The following is a 17,511-nucleotide window of genomic DNA, read 5'->3' as shown; positions in this document are numbered from 1 at the left end:
CAAAATGAACACTCAGGCTCCCTGGCTTTCTGCTATTGTCTTTGCTAGCAAGCTGAATATTAAGGTCGAAACAAAAAGCCTTTTTTTAACCATGGGACATAACAAAAGAGCAAGTACCAATTTAGCTCCCCCCTCAAACACAGAGGGGAGACTATGTCTTATCCTGATTGCAAATGAACACTTATCAATTAGCAACCTGCTTAGTTCAGGTGTGGGGTGTTGCTAATTTTAGAGGCTCATTCTCTGGAAAGAAGAGCCAGCTAGAATCCACAGTCTTCTATTTCTTTAAAAGTTGAGAGTGATAGCTTATGGATATTTCTGAAAAACATTCCTTCCTCGAAGGGGGAGGGGAAAGAGGGAAGTCGGCTAGACAGCAAGTTAGGTCTCCCTGCCACCTCCCTGCAAGCACGCAAAGATTAAGTCAGAGGACAAATGCAGCCAGATACTATTTTTGAAAAAATGCCCATCACAGTCTTTATTTCCTAATTCCCTTCTATCCTTAACAAGGAGATCATACGAGCTGAAGCTTTGGTCCTAGGGGAGCGGGGCCAGAAGAAGCTGTGGCTTTGCGTTTCAAAATCGACTCTTCGAAGTCTAAGGCCACGACAACTTGGAAGAAAAGGGTTTCTTGACTTCCCCAGTTTCTAGAGCCAATGCATGGAGGTCTCGGAGCTCGGAGGTCTCAAAGTGAGGGTGAATGTGCTGTGACATAAGAGTGACCCTCCTGCCCAGAAACCAGTGTCCCCAGTTCTTTCAGGAGGAAGAGTTGGAGAGATTTCAGTAGAGCCCAGGTCAGTGGATCCACGTGGGCCCCACAGAGCATATATGGGACTGGAACTGGTGGGTCAGTTCATGGGGATCCTGGAGCTGAGCGGAGACGTTTGGGGCTTTGAACCTGAATGGGGCCACTGGACCCTGCAAACCTTTTGGGGAAATCCCCTATGTGGCCTGAACTGGGGCCAGAGAGGGCTGGACAGACGGCCTGGGCAGAGAGCTGATACAGGGCCAGTGGGGTGGGAGGGAGGGGAGAGAGACGGAGGAAGAGAGAGGGAGTTGGGAGGGACATAGGGGGATAGGTGGGGCATCAGGCATCATAAAGTTTCCCATACCAAAGTCAGAAAGGACAAGCCTGGTGCCACAAGAGGTTTGAGGCTGGGATGTTCAGGCCACACCCCGACCGTAGGCCGGGGCACACAGGGGAGGGCGCAGGGATCAGATGCTCCTGCCCCACGTCACTCTCTGGGAAGGCAGAATATCCCAAACAGGCAGTTAATCTAAAAGCAGTCAATTTTTAATTAATCTTTTTTTTTTTTTTCCAGTAGTAAGTTTTAACTCCCTTGAATTGACACATTCAAGTGATGGCCAACAGCTGACATAGAGCTTCAAGAACCAAGTTAAATTTAATTGTTCGAAAAAAGAGAATTATGATTTTTTTGAACCCAAAGACCCGGTCTATGGCTCATCATCCCCTCTACGCATGGATTTAAAAATATCCATGACATGTATATCTTACGATCTCAACTTTGTGAACAGAAAGCATGCCCCGAGACTGGAAGGAAGAGATAAAAAGTTAACCATGATCTTTCATGGGGGGCTACGGGTGTTTTGCATCTTCAATACTCATATATTTCCTAATTTTCCCAAATTAGAAGGTATTCATTTATTAACTTTTAGGAACAAAAAGAATACCCATGCACAGTGGGAAAATTCAAAATTCAAAAGTTAAAGACACAAAAGAAGTAAAAATGTAACTAGTACAGAAGTAAAAATTCTATTTCCCTCAAGGTATCCATCATCAACAATATTTCCTGAATAGAGCATGTATTACTTTTTGAATGGAACAAAAACTCTTTCATTTTGAAAAAGGAAAGGGAAACGCAGAAGTTGAAGTTTTGAAGCAAATTTCCCTCTAATACAATACATTCCTTTTCTGTGGCTGAGAAAATGGTTCCTGGGTCTCCTCTCACTACCGGGGGTTGGAAGATGAGAATGAGAAAGTTATTCAACTAAATTTTTATGCAAAAAAGGAACTGCCCAATAAATGAAGTTCCTTTTAGAATTCACATATGACAGTGTTCCTTTGGAGAAGTACATGATAGGTTTTCATTTTTGCTTGTTTTATTAATCACTCTGTGAGCGAAATCCAAATGAGCATATCGAATTTAAAAAGGCATACTACAGCTAACTAGCTTGGATGTTAGAGACATGGGGATGGATGAGAGTGGAGGCCACGGTTCCCGGGCTGGTACCCCAGAGGCGCCGGCTGAACTCCCAATGTCAGAAAGGGAGGTTCAGAAATGCAGCCATGGTCATTAGGAAGTGGCTGGGGACTGGGTTAAATAAGAGGCTCATTAATCAGGAAGATGAGGCTCTGATGGGTAAGGGAATAGAGGAAGAAGGTTTGGGATTGGCTGGGAGGCCTTGAGAGGCGGACTTAAAAGATACTTAGCCTCCTAATAGCTCCGGGTTGGACGTGGGAAGAAAAGGGACTTCGTATCTGCACCCACTCAGACTGTCCTGCCTGCCCTGTAAGCTGTTCTCCAGGCTACAACCTTAATGACTGTAAATAACAATGCATGTTCGCTTTGCAGTAGGTTTCCGGGAAAGTAAAGCAAAACAAGACTAAAAATTACGAGGAAAATGGGAGGAAACAATATCAAGGCGATTTAGCTAATATAACCGAGTCAAGTGAGATGATCATTTTGGTTTCATGAGACCGCAGGGACATGGGAATGATTTTCCTGAGTACTGTATTTACTGAAGCACATGAAAGTAAGGAGCTTAGCTACAGTTTATGACCTTTGACACCTACATGTTTATATAGCATTGAAATAGGAAGTCAACTAAAATGCTAACAGGGCCTCGGTTATGGAAAATGCTGCCTTACGTTTCCAATACTTGCTAGGCTCTCCGTGTCTGCTTTTGTGGAGAGACCCGCAGTAGGAGATATTGTCCCTCTCACATTAACAGAAGCCAAGATCTGAGTATTTTAAAGAAAATTCACTACAAAGGGATCTGATTGCATTTATCATTACTATTAAACTCTTACACAATGGACATTTGATGAAGACACTATACTAGAAAATTTAAAATATTTATATACGAATAACATATGAAGTGACTACTTATTATATTATTAAAACAAAGAATAGCATAATACATACTCTCTTCCATAATATTTTGGTCTGTTTTCCACCTATATTAAAAAGAAGAAAAAGTATTAATAATGCATTTGAATTCAAATCAGTTAGATAAAAACACTATTTAAATAAACAGAGCTAGAGTCCTGGAAGTAATTTTATTACCATTATTATTCCCCAAATCGGAGATCCGTGAAACTACAGAGTTAACAAACACATTCCACTATCTGGGGTAGGAATGATCTAGAATTGCCGTATTTCTTTAATCATGAGGCTCATTCCTCACCCAAACCTAATCACCCAATAAAAGAATTTTCAAAGGAAACAAAGTGATGCTTATTTTAATATTAAGAAACTTATAAAGATATTACAAGGCTTCATCCTGAAGGATAGAATGGATATTTTTAGCATGAATAAAACATAAGCATTTATTTCAATCTTCATCTAATTGTTTCATTATGTAGTTACGATAAAAACAAGGAGTGTACCTGATTTAAAAAATAACTTTAATTTAGTCTCTTTCCAGATAAAATCAATATTCTAACATTCTTCTTCTTTCTTTCTTTTTTTTTTTTTTTTTTTTTGACATATGGCTAATGAGCTAAAATTTACTTGACACCAGAGGTATAGGATATAGAGGATAATATTTATGACGCGACTAAAAATCCCAAGCATTCCAGAAAAGATTTTTCGATCACAACTTCTGCCTTGGGATTATCCCATCGGATTTTTATCACATATACATAATAATCTACTTTCATAAGAACTTTGTTTCCTCATGTTCATGGTGTTGGGTTGGAGAGACACTAATATAAATCCTCATGTTCAGCTTTTGTTCTTCTACTCCAACTCCAGGGACACTGAAAATATAGTCAGGCCACATTAAGTTATGGATTTTCACTGATGCACTGATAGTATGACAGCAATTTGGTGTTTATTTACTACAGTAGACTATGAGCCCGCAGCTGTTTTATTTACAGTCATTTCCATCGACAGTCCAATGGGAAGTTTTCTCAGCAGGGCTCACAGGCGGGCACAGTGATGGGATTTCAAGGTACTGGGCAGTCTCCTGGCCTATGTCCACCCTCCAAAGGATGCAGGGGATCTGAGTGGGCGGTAGGGGACTGTGGACTAGAGGAAAAGGTTCATTCAGGAAGGGCGAGCCAGGAATCTGAGAACTACATTCACAAGCCTGCCTTGGACAGCCTGGTTGGCATAAAACTAATCATCTAGACACTTCTAAATATGTGCTCACTCTTCTGTGCATTTTACACTTGAAAAGCACTGAACCAAGAGAGGGCATTCATAACTCTTAATCTTCAAGGTTTGAAGCCGGCTCAGTATCATTTACAAAGGAAGCTCTAAAAAATGTCATTAATAGAAGCACGAAGTGTGCAAAAAGGCACCTTGTTATCTGATGTGTACCATTACTCTACATGCTGGAAAGCTTTTTAATATGAGTTGAACATTTTGTCATTTATATCAAAGTTCTTTCTTACTTTTATGATATTATAGATATGTGACTGTAACACCAACGTGCCATAGAAGAAATTTAGTACTAGAAAAGCCAATGGAGGTAGACAATATATAATTAGCAAGACATCTCTCCATTCTTTGAGAGTCAGTATTCCGCATTTTGAAATGACTCTCTATATAGAACGATTTTATCTCCATCTTTTTGGCTGAGCCATAACACACGTTTGCAAATCAGGGTATAGCTTCCAAGGCCATTTCCTCCCTCTGTGCTAGCTCCCTCCAAGGGAAGAGTAATTCATCAGATTCCCCAAATGGACAGCATGGTGGACAGAACCTACAACTAATTCCCGACATGCAGGTAACTAGTTAACGAAGGTTGAATTTAATGGACTCTTGACAATTAAATTGAATTTAATTGCTTTCAGTTCATCAATCGATCATAAAAACAGATGGCACACTTACTACGCTCTGTGCTAAGCCCTGTTCATCGTTCGTGAAGTAATGATTTCACAGATATGAGAGGAAAGGTTTAAGGAGCTCAGAAAACACTTGTAAAATCTAACATAGGCCCCCAAATGGGGAAGTCAGTATTTATGATACCAAAAAAGACCCTGCCTAAGGGACGGTTGGATCTAACTGAGGGACAAATTTGCATATGAAAACTACGAGAAAATAAAAAAATGAGCACCGGGTTGTGTGGGACAGGCTACAGGTGGAATACGGCCTTACAATATATCCCAAATATGGCACAAGACATATACTAAAATGTTATTCTTTGTTCCTTTGAAATTCAAACTTAACTAGGCATCCTGTTTTTATTTCCTTTTTTCCCCCCTTAAATCTGGCAGTCTACATAGGGGGAGAAAAAAGGTAAGTAGGAGACAGCCAAGACAGACGCTGTGGTCATCTATCTGAACGCCGACCCCCCGGTCTGGGGCTGTTTCGGTGGTAATCTGATTCAGTCTCTCTTCCCTTTGTTGTCTCTGTAGCTCTTAAAAATATATAGCTGTCCTTGTTAATGTTAAAGAGAGAAATAATGGCCGGGATAAAAACTGAACAATGACCCCTTCCTTTTCCTAAACTTTTGCTCACAGGAGTCCAACATAACCCCTAACTCTACACTTCACTAAGCCGTGAACCGGCCAACAGCTTGATTTAATGTAGATGATCCTAGAAAAATCACAGAATGTTCCTATTTTTTCAAGGTGGATAATATTGGATCCTTAGATCCAGACAAAACACGGTCAAAAGTATCCGTTTCCCAAGTATTACTAATATGCTTTAAAAAAACTATAAAACAGTCTGAGAAGAATTTCTACATAAAATGAAATACTTAGATACCAAGTACGTAACGGCTGAACACTTAATGGAGTAATTAACAGGAATGTTTGTGTGTAAACAGGAATTTATTTTCCTTCTACATTGAGCGTGTAGTAACAATGAAATAATACTGCCAAAGATACTCTCTAAATTGGACCTGAGTTGGTAATGTCACCAGGTGCCTGGCCTCAGTAAATACTGAGGGGCTAAATCCTCAGGAAAAACTGGGGGGACATGTGGATATAATGTGCAATATGCTTAAACACAAGGCCGACAGGAGAACCCTGGGGCATCAAGGACGTCCCCTTCCGTCTTCCAGCAGCCTTGCTACTCAAAGTGTGATCTGGGGATTGGCAGCGTTGGCATTATCGTGGAGCTTGTCAGAAATGCACAATCGGTCCTCCGAAGCGGAGTCATGAACGCACTATAGGCGAGAAGCTGCACATGAGAACGCGTCATAGCAGGTTTTTAACTGGAAGAATGATCTGGGCTAAAACTTTTTGTGAGTCGTTATGACGCATATTCGGATAGTGAGTATTTGGAGAGCAAAGGGTGCCTCGTGCTCATTAAGTGCTTGCGGAATGAGGCAAAGATGATGAACACTGAGCCCCACTGTTAATTTGATTGCTGTGTGACCTTGAGTAGGTTATTAAACTTCTTTGCATCTCATTTTCTTCAATTTTCAATAAAACTGGAGTTATAAAAACATACTATTTTAATAAGGCTGTTTCGAAGCTTAGATGAGGTAATGCATAGGACAAGCGTGAAGCTTGGAACACCGCAGTAATATGTGGGCACTTATTGACTGGCTACTCTGTGCCAGGAATCTTCCTTAGGTTTTCACATGTTTATCTCATTTGAGCCTCCACGCAACCCTGGGAGGTGAGTGAGTGCTATTATTTTGCAGAGAGCCACTAAATCATTAGCTTGAGGTCACAGAGCTAGTAACCGGCTTCAGCCCCAACATATTTACCTTTACCGTACTTTCCGGCATCTTTAGAGCAGGTACCAACCGATGCTGATGCCTTCGTTGGCAATCACACAATTCTACACTTGGATTAAATAACAGATTACCCGACTCGTCCTTGATTTTTCTTGGCCAGGACTGAACACCTTAAAATCTCTTTGAATTCTGTCAATGAGTTAACAAATGAGGACTTAGGATACATTTACATAGATGTAATGATATTTTAGGTTTCTCGGCTATTTCTCTATAATTTAGAATTCTACGTATTCCAAGCTACCTGGCTTATTTTCCAAGTTATTCTTCGAATTTGAAGGAAGAATTCTCAGCATTTTGCAAAGCTTGAAAGAAACAGTAGGGTGACAGCTGCAGAGTGAGAGACAGGGACGTAATCCTTAAATGAGTTTGCTTTATAGTCAGATTATCGTTGCCTAGATAAACACGAGTTCTTTTATATTCAGCACAAAGACAGTTAAGGAATACTGTGAGTCCTCTGTAAACAAGGTTTCCAATTATTGAAAAAATAAAGCTTTTATAATCTCTCAGCAGCTGGTATATGTTAAGTTTTTACTTAATAGAAATAATTTAATAACCTAATTTAGCACTCTCTTACACAGGGCAGCTAGAGTGCTGGAGTTTCTGAGATTCAGATCCAATGAGGAAAAAAGGCTTTTGATGGGGGGATTTGTATTGGTGATATTGGAGTGATTTCAACCAGAAAAAAATAAATGTGGATAATTCTCTTCTAATTAGAAATCGAAATTCTGTATTTGAAAGGAGAGATGGAAAATCGAGTACTGAAACTTACATTCTTATAATCAAAGTGCATAGTATAGGATAAAAATTGAGCAAACTTTAAAATTTTCCCCTCATACCATTAATTTAAGGCTTCTAGAATTCTGATGGGGCACTGAGGAGGTGAAGTCCTTCCGGCCTTGATTAGAATGTATTAGTTTCAAAAAATCTCCTGGCCAGTCTCTTTGTGATAAACCTTACAAAGTCACCCATGGCTTTGCAAAGTTCTGTAAGTGCACACAAGTCAGGCATTTGAGTGATCGTAAACAGTCTGCTAACTTACAGATGTTCACACTCTGTCAGGTTGGGGTGCTCAGGACAAAGCACTTCCCATTCACAGGACAAAGCACTTCCCATTCACTGGTTTGTTTTCCACTGAAACATTTTCTTCCACATTTTCCCAGGAACCATATTTTTAAAACAAGTGATAATTTATTAGAACGAATAAAAAGTAAAAGACTTTTCTTAAACCAGTGGTTCTCAACTGGGAGGGGAAGTGTTTTCATTCCCCAGGAGACAGTTAGGCAATGTCCAGAGACAGTTTTGATTGTCATGACTGGGACAGGGTGCCATTTGTATCTAGTGGGTAGAGTCCAGGAATGTTGATGAATGTCCCGTGACGCATAGGACAGCCCCACAACAAAGAATGACCCCACCCAAAATGTCTCCAGTGCTGAGGCAGAGAAACCCTGCTTCAGACTTAAAAAATTCTGGAGTCCTGAGTATTCCCACGGAAGACCGTAAAAAAATTTTTTCGGGACCAATATGCAAACAAGCAACAAATACTTTAAGTACATAAAGTAAAATGGAGTAAAGAGAAAGTAAGAGAAAATGTCTGTTTTCGCTAATACTGATAATTTATAAAAGTACCTATTAGGACAGAAATACCTCCAACTATGCCAGGAAGCAGCTCAGGTACATGCAAAACTGAACAACCATTTCAATAAGATTAATAAGAGAATCTTCTTCTCCCTTTGGAAAAATTGTAAACAATTCAAAATATAAAAAATGTTAAAGAAAAAAATTTACGTTATTACTTGGGCGTCATCAACCATGATAGGCATACATGTGAACTGACGTGTAAATCACTCCCTGCCATGGAACTCCACGCCTCACAGCATGTTGCTTTAAAATTTTATCCTGATCACTGGGTTGGAAACAAAAATTCTACCACTGATGGCTTCCCTGGGTCACAGAAGACACCCTGGGAGCTGAAGCATTGTCTAGATGGCTGTCTAGTACCTCAGTGATGCCCTGGTTTCCTAGGTTTCATTATCATTATATAAGCAGCTATACAAAATAAGCATCATACAAGAAGGCGAATTGCTCAAATGATTTATATTTGGATTTGAAAAGTAATGGAAGGGCAACTACACTCAAATCCACACTCATACATTTAGCCTCTTTTCCTGGTCCTGGTTTTCTCTAGGTTTAGATCTACTGACTATTACTTAGAACCACCTGAGGGCAAGGCCTAGGAGGATAAGAGGAGGAGTCGACATTTCACAGGTGTCTTTGGTGTGTGTGCTTCAGTTCTCCCAACAGGCAAGTCACCTAGAGATTGACATTTCCATTACAGATGAGGAGAAGAAGGCCCTCGCATTGCACTACTTGAAGATCATGCAGAGGCAAGGAGACGGAATCAAAACCAACGTCTGATTGACATCAAGGCCCATAATCTCCTACACCAAGAGGAAGGGAAATCATCCATGGGACAAGAGAGATGACGCACTCATCATCCGCCGTAATGGATGGGTTGGTTGATGTCCAAATTGTTAAAGCCCTCCATGTGCTCATTCTGAAGACCTGTGTGGGATGAATATTACAGGATGATCTTTCCATCACATCTAATGGCCAACGTCTTTTACTCCTCAATCTTGTGAATGATACCACCCAGAGCATCATCCACCCAGTGCCCAAGCTAGAACTGTCATCCTAGATTCCTTCCTCTCTTCCAACCACAATTGCAACCTGCTACTAAGTCGTTTCTATTGCATATAACTTCTTAATTGCTCTTGAAGTGGTCTCTTTGTCTCCATGACATCTATTCACCTGGACCATTGAAATAGTCTTTTTACAGGTCTCCTTGTCTGTACTTTTATCACCTTCCAATTTATCTTTCACACTGAGATCAAAAAATGCAAATCTCATCATGTTGCTCCCTGCTAAAAATTCTTCACTTGGCTCCACAAAGCCATGTGGTCACACCTGTACAACTTGGTGAGACCTCCCCAAACTACTTGCTTAAAAGTGGCACCTCCTCTCCTTGGCACATTGCGTCTTTCTTCTCTGGTTTATTTTCTTCCCACTACATTTATCATCATCTAAGACACTACATATTTTGCTTGTGTGTGTGTGTGTGTGTGTGTTTGTTAATCTCTCCCATTCAAGTGGAAACTATACAAGGGCAGAGTTTTTTGTGTTTTCTTAATGCTATATCTGCAAAGTCTAGAACAGAGCTGAAACATAGTAGATGCTCAATAAATATTTACTGAATGAGTAAAGGAAAGGCATAGAGGATCTTCCTAACATGGCCTTGCTGGTGTATCCAGAATACGTCCTTAGCACATATAGTCTTGCTCCACCATATCCTCATTCCCCAATCCTTTATGTTCCTAATATGGAAGTCCTTTTAGTTTCTGAAACACCCTGGTCATTCATACATTTAGGCCATTCTTTGGTCAGGGTATTTCTTTTGCCTGGAATTCTAATACTTGCTTTCCAACCTGTCTATGCCTGAACTTGTCAAAATCTCACTGATCTTAAAAATAAGAAGTAAAATGCTGCCATCTTGGGAAAAATCTTTCCTGGCTGCCTTACATCAGCTTAGGTATTGTTTCCTACCCTCCTTCTGAACTCTACAAAGGCCTGAGTTAGGGCCGTGATCTTACTGGACTTGGGATTGTTGGTCTCTATGATCTCTCGATGTGAGCTCTACAGGAATGGGCTCCTGTCTTTTCATCTCTGTTGTCCCAGCACCCGACAGCTTATCTTGTACAGAGCTCAGCTTCGATGGAAGTAATAAATTGTTGGAAAGGAAGCTCTGCCAATGGCCCTACATCCCTTTTCAGGGTTCACCGAAATTTCAGATGGGGCAGATTGAGGCACAGAGAAAGAGAGTGTAAAAGCAGGCTCTATTATCCTGCAGCTCAGACCCCCAACCATCACACTCTGCTGCCCAGAGGTGCATCTGTCCTGTTTCCTGGGTCCCCAGAGATGTCCTGCTTCACAAAGCCTTTTGAATAAATAAGTGAAAGGCAAACAGGATCAGCTCTTCCATCCAGAGAATGTCTTCATATCCTTCCAATCAACCTCTGTCTCTCACCACCTTCCTCCTGCTTTTTTTTTTTGGCTAAATTTAGCTAGATTTAGTTTCTGCTGCTCACAACAGAATCCTAAGTGATATTCCCACTGAATCCCAATCTCCAGGGCTGGAGCCAGGGTGGTTGTAAGGTTTACCATGCTCCACGTGAGATTCTGACACACACCCAGGACAGGGTACCATGGCTTTGGGCAGCAGTTTCAAAACATGGAGAGAATGAATACCTTCCTAGGAGCCTGGGACATCTTCTTGAGACCTTTATGTGGATTTTGGTCCACTTTCACATTAAGCTTCCAAGAATACCCAAAGCCTAGCATGGGCAGTGCTCACCTCTCCAGTTGGCCCAGATAACCTTCCCAGCAGCTCATCTCGAGCCATTCTTCCTTGGCACTGATTCCTTCGCTCCACGTGTTGACTGCCAACACTCATATTGGGCTTTCATTGTCTGGACATCCCAGTTAGATGTACTGCTCTGGCTCTGCCCTGGCGCTCTTTTTCCTAAGAGTCTGTACTCATCCTCTGGCTCCAGGTACAATGGCTCTTCCTTCCTTTCGGGCCAATCCCCACAGAGGCCAGGCTGCCTGGCTGGCTTCCCACCAGGCCAGAGAACCAAATGTGCTAGATCCACCTGCCCCAGATCTTGAAACTTCCCACAGACAGGCACCTTATTATTAAAAATTCCATAAAGGAGAATCAAAATCCAAGACTTATATCATAGACAGATATTTTCTCTTAACATCTAGTCTGCTATTCCTCTTGCTTCAAAACACACGCTTGCCCTTCCTCTGGTCTTCAGTGCAGATGAGAACCTGAGAATATTCTCTATAGGATAAGGTGTTCACCATCACGGCCAAGTCGGTGCCACCTCATTGCCTGTTCTTCTCACACTAGATAATCCTTGTTCTTTAAGCCTTTTTTAATAGATCCTATTTTCTACCTCTTAATCCATCTTCATTATTCTCCTTGGAACTCTTTTTAAATTCTCCACATACCTCTTAGGCTCAAAGAGCTTGAAGTTCCCAATAGAACTGAATCAAATCAAGGGAAAACTAATGCTGCTGTTAAATTTCTAGGGGGAAATGACTGAGTGAACACACTCGTTTAATTTCTCATACTTGTTAATACATTCCTTCTTTTAAAGCTTAATGGTATTTGGGTTTACTGATACTGTAAATGTGTATTTTGGAAAAGGCAAAGAATGTCCATCATTATCATTCTTCTCTCCAGTTTTTTTCTCCCTCCCTCTAGAAATGTAAGAACTTTCAAATGTAAGTGTTCGATGTAAATATTCAATATAAGTATTCAAATGTCTGTTTTCAAATTGATAGATAAAATTAATCTACCTAAAGGAAAAAAAAAAGGGAGACAGAACTTGAGAGATCGCAGAAATTAAAGATTGTCTGATGAAATGTTCTCAACCGTTTTTGCATTATGGCCTCCTATGGACTCTTTTTATACACATTTTTTTCTCCCTAATCATCTCTCTCCAATGGAATTTTAATACTGCAGATACGTTCTGTAGGTATATCTGTTCTTTATACATTAAATGAGTATGATTTTTTTTGCATGCCCTTCAAGAACCAGTTCCCCTGCCTTAGGAGTAATATTGCCCCAATTGAAAACTCAATGTCTGGTGAGCTCTTCATGGCTTTCAGAATGCTTTTATATTTATTCTTCCACCAGGAAGATGGAATATATGTCTTTGTGTCCTTCTTATAGATGAGAAGGCTTTAATTCAGAGTAGTACATTGATTTGCTCACGTCCTATTCAGGGCTAGCAGTTGATTTAGGGTTGAAGCCTATATGGTGAGGATGCCATAAGGTCTAGAATCTTGTTCACTATTACTTTAAAGAATTACTTAATTTAGCATTTCTAGAACAGGTACTCTCCCCAAAATAACTCCCAACATGGTAATAAATAAGAGTAAAAGTGCCTTATTAATATTTGTCCTTGCTCTCAAATCCTTTTCCCTACAAATTATTACTTGTTAAAAATTCTTGAGCTAGAGCATGCTCTGGGCCAGAGCATGTCCTGTCATTTGTCTCCTTATACAATCTTTGCTTTTTCTTCTTGGCATTTTGTTATGAAAATTTTCACACTTGCAGAAAGAATGAAAGTCTTTTACAGCAAACATCCATATGCACACCATCTAGATTCTGTAACATTAACTATCCTTGTTTTATGGCAGATCTATTTATTCATCCCTTTATCCACCCATTAATCCAAGCTTTTTTTTGGACGTATTTCATAGTAAGTTGCAGACATAGCACTCTTTCCCTCAAATGCTTCAGCATGCACATCAGTAATCTGAATTCAATAACATGCAGACTTTTAATATGAGGCTAACACCAGCTTTGTTTCTGAAATTAAAGAAAGTGAATTAGTTTACATGTTCAGATATGGTTCCCAAATAAACAGATGCCACACGCCTCTTTAATTTCCTGCTTATGGAGTGAGTGTTGTGCCACCTTTTCTAACAGGCCACCATTTCTTATGTGGGGAGAAAGTAGCCATGAGAAAGCAGGTAAAAAGAACACTTGCTGATTGTAACTGCCTTGGCCTCTTTTGTCAACTCACAGGGGTTAAATATGAAGGCCAGAACATTTCTTAAAATGTCTTGGGATCAAATTCATCCTAAAGTAAGGACCAAAATTTCTTTCTTTAAAAAAACATTTACATAGTACTTGGAAAATTGTAAAAATTAAAGGCCAATCCTTCCAATATATAAATGCCAAGCACTGCTCTGAATGTTTTACGTGTATTAACTCACTCTTCAAAGTGACTTCTAGTGTAAGACTAGGGATCAGCAAACTTTTTCTGGCAAGGGCTAGATAGTAAAAACTTTAGATTTTGAGCACCTGTCTCAAGTACTCAACTTGCATGGGAGCATGAAAGCAGCCAAAGACAATATGTGAAGGAATGAGCATTAATGTGTTCTAATAAAACTTTATTCACAAAAATAGTCAGCAGGCTATAGTTTGTCAATGCCTGTGCTGAACTAACAAACGTTGAGTCCATTCTCAAAAATCAGCTTCAGGATGTCTTATAATTAGCTCAGAACTCAAAGCTTGCCAATGCCTCAAAGGCCTTTTTAGCTAATGGTGGGTCAAATCATCTCTTTGTGTTTGTGCTGTTCCATCTCTTACTGAACTTGGAGAGAATTATGAAATTTTAATCTATGGCATACCGATGCCAACTTAAAATGAAGTAAGGCAGGAAGTGGTTGAATTATATTGTAATACAACTGAGAATACTGTAGTACTAAGGGATCTGATCCGCATCCTTGAATTGAAAGGTATTGCTGAAGCATCATTAAGAAGTTATAGAACCCTGAGAACCACAACAGAGCAAAGGACAATCAGAACAGTGTGATTATAGACTTAGTAAAAATAGAGAGTTACAAGAACAATTCACCAAATTATTGATGCATAATTACCTAGAAGGACACAAGGGGCTGGATGGCAACCAATATGCTTTTGTTGAGCTGTGCCAAGGCTATTTAATTTCCTTCCACAGTAGATGGGAAGATGACACTGGCCATGTAAATAAGGAGGAGGAAAGAGATACCATTGCTAAAGCAAAGCTTGCTATTCTGTCCGACGAGACAAGGAGAAACAGTGTAGTTAGAGCTAATGTCAAGAGAGGCTATGATCTGTAAAAGGACACAGCCAAGGAGATTGATTACCAATGGCTCAGTTAGTGTCAGCTTGGAAACGATGAGGGGAGTGGTAGACTGAGGCAAGGAGGCGGGACCAAGAAAGCACCTGGGCTGTACTGGCTTTTATTAGCAAATTAACAAACTCGTAACCCAGTCATCTACAATCTTGAATTGAGAAGAGCTCATTGAGCACACGGATAATCCCCTGAATTAAGGAACTAGCACTCGGAAAATAGAAATATAATTTCAAGTATTCCTGACATAATGATAATGGATTTGGTGTTTTTATTAATGTGAAGGTCCATTAAAAGCAAAAGTAAATCTAACGAGGATTTGTGAACAGTCACAAGATAAGAAGAACATCTTTAAAAAACTGAAGTTCCTTACAGTATATACCAAGTATGAATCATCCTAGAACTGAATTGGAATATATTTGCTAATTAGTAAGGCAAACATAACATTAAGAAGTATAACAAACTGGAAGGTGGGCGTAGGAAACCAGGATAAATTAAGCCCCGACCAAACTTGTCCAAGGATTCATAGTTGGCCTCTGCAACAGACGAGGGTGTGGGAAAGCTAGGCTTTGCAAAGAAGGAAAAGCAAAGACAAAATATTTTTAAAGGGTGGAAAATACCATCTAGGAAGAAGTTCATCTAGAAAAAAGTACTACGGGGCTATGGGGTGACTTGGCATCTACTGTGAAGTCCATGAAAGGTCTAGCACAGCTCTGGGAAAATGGCAAGCGTCATCAGGAGACACAGCATCGTGATTCTCCTCTAGGGCATAGGGGAGGAGTACAAAATAGCAAGCAGAGGGAGCGGTTATGACAGGGGACCTCACACTTGAGTGCGTGTCAGGATCACCCTAAGGGCTTGTTAAAGCCCAGATTGCTGGACCCGCAACTCCAAGCTTGTTATTCAGGAGGTCTGGGGTGAGCCAGAGAATCTGTATGTCTGACAAGTTCCTGGGTAATGCTGTAGCTGCTGGTCCTGGAACCACATTTTGAGAATCACTGGGTTAGAAACCCAGCCCTGGATTTGCTCTGGGTCTGACTCTGGCTCTACCTGTCCTGCGCTATTTGTCTCATTTTCTCTTGTAAAACAAGAGGGATAATAATCCCCATGGGACTGTTGTGAAGAATAACATATGTTAAACTCTTAACCCAGTGCTCGGGGCTCATTAAGCACTCTATTAGTGTTAGCCCTCATTACTATTAAAAGACTGTCAACAAGCAAATAATTAGGCGATATCACTTAGGGTGGTCGTGTTAAAACTGGGATGATCTGAGATGGTACCATACACATTTTTTCTGATGGAAAGTAGAGTTGAGGTTACAATTGTGTTTTCAAACATCTCATTGCTTGGTTAGCCAGGCCACCTTAGGACACATGCTTGCCTGGGGTAAAGTGGAACCTGCTTTTATCAGCATTATTTCTCAGTTAATGTTTAACCAGGTGAGTAAAATGTAAAGCATGTCTTTAAAACCCCAGTAGTGAGCCCAGTGCTCTGCACCTGCTCCCTTTCTCGGCCATACCTGAAATTTTATTAGACCTCTGAGTCACGGAGCAGACATACTCCAAGTAGCTCAAAGAGCAGTCATTGCGAGGATGTGATATTTGCTTTCTGTTTGGATGTGTGAGGACGGCCTTACAAAAGCTAGCACCTCCTCATAAGCATTATGCCCGCAGTCTGGAACACCTCTCTCTCACCCCCATCAATGAGTGATGGTACTTCGGGTTGTGGGTGTCACAGGCCAGTACTGATAACAGAGCGTGCATTGTGATCCATGATGCTATAGATAGTTCTGTTTTTCTAAAAAAAAAAAAAGAGCCAACTAATGTAATATTTCTTCTCTAGTAATTATGTAAAGAAATACACATTTTCAAGTTAGATTTTAAGAAATAAAAATCACCTAGAGAGATTAAAGAAGATTCTCAAGAAATTTTACTTATTATCCATCACTGTTTAATCTCCCCTTCATTTTCCTTATTCTGTTTTAAGAAGAAACCTTCCACTTTTGCTTCAACGTCTACTTCAGCATATATACTGTTCCTTGGTGGCCCTCTCCAGTTCAGGCTGTCTGTCCCCTGAGCCTTTGAATTCTAAAGCAGCTTGTCCTCGAGAGCCCTTTTCACTGCTCATGATATCACCTTGGAAATGACTAAATATTTTCTATATGCAAATGTGCAATGTCTGCATTACGTTAGACGTTCAGAGTATTCCAAAGAGAGAAAATGCTTTTTTTTGTAGGGTTATACGTTTTGGTAGGTCACAGTACTTGTCAGTAAGAAAGTTTCTATTTTTAAGAGCAGAAAACTTTTGGTTCTATCTTAGGGGAAAAAAACTCACATGTCTAAACTTTTTTTTCCCTAATATTGGTTTTACTAGTTGTTTCTCCTTCAGTACAACGGGTCTGCGACCAAAGCAAGTCCAACTCAGGACTAAGAAAAACGTCTGACTACACTGGGAAGTGAGATGAAAGCCTGGGAGGAATAATGATGGGAAAAGCCCTTTTTTCTAGGTTGTGCGATTATTAAGGGGGATGGGAATAGACAAATGGAAAAAGTCTAGGATATAAAGAAAAGAAATATTTCTTACCAGGGAAGAAACAGCCTTCTGATAACATAAAAGCCAATTAAAAGGCAATGGGATTGATTTTTGTTTGTGGCTTGCAGAATCGATCTCATTAGTTCAGAAACATATCTGGATAGCTAGAATCGCTAGAGTTTTCATGTTCCCCCAAATGCGCATTTGTTTTAAAATATTTCATTTCAGTGAATAAAAGAAGAAAAGGGAGAGGATTATAGAATGGTAGGAACCCCTCCGAGTTTACTT

General features: G+C 40.2%; 1 protein-coding gene across 1 annotated transcript in view; it reads right to left on the bottom strand.

Moving 5' to 3' along the window:
- Positions 1–17,511, bottom strand: part of CHN2 (chimerin 2) — a 263,990-nt gene that overhangs the window by 93,899 nt on the left and 152,580 nt on the right. The window contains exon 4 of the mRNA XM_039862629.1: positions 3,165–3,196. Within this exon, the coding sequence (XP_039718563.1) occupies positions 3,165–3,196 (32 nt within the window). The remainder of the gene's footprint in view (positions 1–3,164; positions 3,197–17,511) is intronic.

The sequence above is a fragment of the Pteropus medius genome, unplaced genomic scaffold (assembly GCF_902729225.1).
Source record: "Pteropus medius unplaced genomic scaffold, Ma_sr-lr_union100, whole genome shotgun sequence".
NCBI classification, from domain to species: domain Eukaryota; kingdom Metazoa; phylum Chordata; class Mammalia; order Chiroptera; family Pteropodidae; genus Pteropus; species Pteropus medius.
This window is presented reverse-complemented; position numbering and strand designations above follow the sequence as displayed.